We start from the raw sequence: 4,095 nt of genomic DNA on the forward strand, positions 1-4,095 counted from the left end.
TTTTAAGTTATTTTATTTTTATTTTTTATAAAATTAATATTCATTCAAGAACGTATATACATAATATGTGCTGCTACTGCAAAACGCACACACACACACGTACTAGTATTCCCTCTCATTCTTTCTGCTTATCCGTGTCATGTAACCTTCACGTACAGTAAGTCGCAACAATTCTTATCACTACACTAGATCTAATACAATCGCATAGTGGCGACGATTCTATGTGAAATGGCGTACGATGCTTACATATGTATGCACTAAACCTGTGTTAAAAAGAAGAAACAATACCGACGGCTACATTACCGACGGCTGGTTAAAAACCACTTATCTATCTACATTAAAACTTCCCCTCAAGCGGTGACAGTTTACGGCCGTAAAGTAGTGGGGATTGCGCGCCCGCCTGTTTTCCGCTCATTTTCACAGACATGCGCGTTAGAGCCTTGTGTTTATGTTAGTGCCATGTCACGATTCGATGCAACTCGCTGTAGTGCATTATTTCTGCAAGCATCCTCATAGGTTAATCTATTACTGTTCGTCATATTCGTTGAATGTAAGTATATGCTTTGTAATTATGATCAATGTTATGAGTTCTACTTATTTATAGATTCACTGCTATAAAGAACTTGAATACATATCAATCGATGTAACATTATGTCGAAACAGAAGCATTGACACCCTACCCTGGTTTAGTTACTATAAATCACAAGTTACATTAAACACATATTATTAATAAAAATTATTAAATTATTATGCAAAATATTCATGTGTAAACTATAAAAAATAAAGAACATAGAAAACGTAAAGTGATTAATATTGTATTGATAAGTAGGCGTAATTAACCCTTTTACTGCAGATCTATCAGAAGTAAGACTTTCACTGTGTATTCATCACCATGTATAAAACACTTTTACATGTTAAGTTATTGTTTCTAAATTTTATGAAATGAACCAAATCACTTTTTTGTTCGAAGTTTTATACTTCATACTTGTGATAGAAACAGTGCATAAGAATATCTACATATAAGTACTAATAATACACGGTGAGAGTTTTCCTCAGGCGTACAAAGGCGTCAGTGCTAAAGAAAGAATAAATTATATAAGGATCATTGATCGTTTCTTTTTTTCTAATTTTCTAATTCAACTCTCAAATACATCAGATGTTACATAAATACAATATAATCAAGTATACAGGGTAAATCCCCTCACGTGATCATTTTAGATTATTCCGTTGTTAGTGAACTGATTGAAATTATACAGCTTAACAGTACTTAGAACATCCGACAACGTAAAAACAGAGGAAAAATAGGAAAAGATATTAATATCATTCGTAAATATAATAATTAAGAATACTGAACACTGTGTAAATAATAATATATGTATGATTAACTGTGGAAAACGTTCAACTGAAGCATTTACGACGGACAGAATGATGGATTCCAGTATAGCCTTGGCAGCAAATGACCTCAATTCGGAAAGGATAACATCTTCTAGTTCTCTAATATTTAACCCGTGTAAAGATATATTTGAAGTATATATATTACATTTTATATTTGTAATTCCACGAGTTCCCACAAACTGTTGTTCTAGGTTGCTATAGTAATAAAACGCGTACACAAATATAAGGTGTTCGGTGAAAATGTTTTGTTTCGTAAAAAAAAATGTCTTTTATTCTTTAATTTATAATATAAATTTTATCCAAATTGCTGTTACAAATAAGGAAGTATTTGAACTTTCTCAACCATCAAAATGTAAAAATGATGAATATTTTGATACTGTATCATTTTCCTGCGTGCAATGTGATGCTAACAAAAATCTGCAGCTATCCGCTGATCGTAAGTTTGAAATTGTTTTACCTGCAATATTAGACAAGTGCAAAATAATTTCTTTTACAGGATTACGATGTATATGCAATAGATTTAGTAAAAAAATTGGTTTCAAGGATGGTTATCCTGTATGTATACCTTGTGGTAATAACGCAATAGTAACGATAGATGGAAATGACTGTGTGCCGTGTAATGCAATGTGTAAATGTGCCACTAATGAAGTACAAAGTAATAATTAAAGCAAATTACGCAAAAATATATATTATTATTTAAACCTATCTATTTGGAATTGTATATTAGTAATATATTGGCATTAAATTATTGAATTCTATAGCTATTGAATTAAATTATTGTTAATTACACTATTCTAATCATTTTACAGTAGACAGGAATTCAAGTGGTACATTATTAGATGCTATGTACTGTCTGCCTTGCCCTGATAATACTTATCTATTTTTGGATGGATCTAAATGTTTGCCATGCAAAAATCTTGATTACAATTATCATAAAAATAATGTATATTTAACAAACTACCATTATGCACAGATACAAGATCATTGTTTACATAAAAGTATTTTTCTTAATAAAGAAAATCTAAAAACTGCATTTCAAGTGAAGTTTGAAAATCAAAACATAGATAGTTACTACTTCAGAAATGAACTACAAATTGCTACATATTTTTGTAAGGTAAGTACAAAAATAAGGTTATTAAGAGATATTACAGTAATTAATGATATTTTTAGAAAAAAGACAAATTAGCATGTCAACATTTATCTAATATGTGTGCTCTAAGTCTTTATACCAATGATATGGCATGCATGTTGTTTATGCAAGGACAAAAATTACATATATGGTTATTTTATAATAAAAATGAAACTACAGCTCTATTAAATAGCAAACAAATTACACAAGAGTACAGTTTAATGAAGTATAATAATGTAAATAACATTTTTAACAAATTGCTACATTTTCTTTACATGGTAATTTAAAATCTGTGGGTACACCTAATATTCCATGTAATTTATTAGAAAATGTTAGATTTGGTATTAATTTTGAGAAAAAATGTAAACTTGCAGTTAAAGATCTAATACAAGCAGAAGTAGAGTTTATGTCTCCTTACTTAACATTTAGAAAAAATGACAAAATTTTAACACATGCATTACCTATACTCATTAAGAACATTAATCAGGTAAAAAAATGAATAATTATATAATCATTAAAATTTTAAATCAAATATTTGATATGTTATATTTTAAACATTATTTTACAAAGTTGCTCTAAAATATATATGATCTTATTTATGTTGTAGAATACTAATGAAATATCAAATTGGCAGTTAGTACGCAAATTTTTTTTTGTTGACAACATCAGTGGTTTTAAAATATCAAACTTCACAACTAGTAAAGCTCGAAAAGTAGATGAATTATCTATATTACGTTATATAAAAACTCTGAATATTATGTAAGTACTTTTAACATATTGAGTATTAAACTTACTCTTTACTAGTTTATAAATTTTTGTTATCATTACATTTTTTGCAGTATCAATATTCAAAATACGAAAGATAAAGATAAAATATTCCCACCTGTATTGATTGTTGAATATGCTGAATTAACACATGAACAGATTAGTAAAATTGCAGAAGTAACATTACATTATAGAATTAAATTTACTATAAAAGATAATAATATTAATTCAAATGTTAAGGTAAAAAGTAAAAATAATAAAAAAGAAAGAATAATATTTATTTTTCACTTTTAATATATTTGTACTAATTTGGTTTTTTATTTACATTATAAGTTCTATAGGAAATATAATTCTTCTATGTGTGATTAGTTTGTGCCTGTATTTATTTATATTTTATGAGGGACAAACAATACCATACATATTGCTCCTTGAAGATATTAATGAAAAAACCATAAAAATCTTTACTATAATAACATTCTGCTTTAAAGTAAGTTTTAAATATATTATATATGTATATACTTGACTACAAATCACTTAATTATAAAGATTTTAATATTTCACAATTTAGTTTATAGAAGTACTTGGATTTATGTGTCAGTACTGGAATATTGATATAATCTTTATTGATTGGGAACAACCAAAGAAAATGTATAATCAATCAATACGTAATAAATATGATCCACTGTATACGTCCATAAACGAGTTACATGTCGATAAACTTTTAACAAATAGATACAAACATTCTGAAACCTCATCAGAAATCATAACAGCTAAACGCAAGAAAATCTTATATAAATTAAATAAGT

General features: G+C 27.4%; 1 protein-coding gene across 1 annotated transcript in view; it reads left to right on the forward strand.

The window, feature by feature from the left end:
• Positions 1-4,095, forward strand: part of LOC108572242 (meckelin) — a 6,916-nt gene that overhangs the window by 739 nt on the left and 2,082 nt on the right. The window contains 9 exon segments of the mRNA XM_017934441.1: positions 517-550; positions 1,721-1,831; positions 1,892-2,050; positions 2,208-2,509; positions 2,566-2,776; positions 2,779-3,011; positions 3,132-3,283; positions 3,364-3,531; positions 3,533-3,776. Coding sequence (XP_017789930.1) covers positions 517-550; positions 1,721-1,831; positions 1,892-2,050; positions 2,208-2,509; positions 2,566-2,776; positions 2,779-3,011; positions 3,132-3,283; positions 3,364-3,531; positions 3,533-3,776 — 1,614 coding nt within the window.

This window comes from Habropoda laboriosa, unplaced genomic scaffold (assembly GCF_001263275.1).
Source record: "Habropoda laboriosa isolate 0110345459 unplaced genomic scaffold, ASM126327v1 scaffold65, whole genome shotgun sequence".
Classification (NCBI taxonomy): Eukaryota; Metazoa; Arthropoda; class Insecta; order Hymenoptera; family Apidae; genus Habropoda; species Habropoda laboriosa.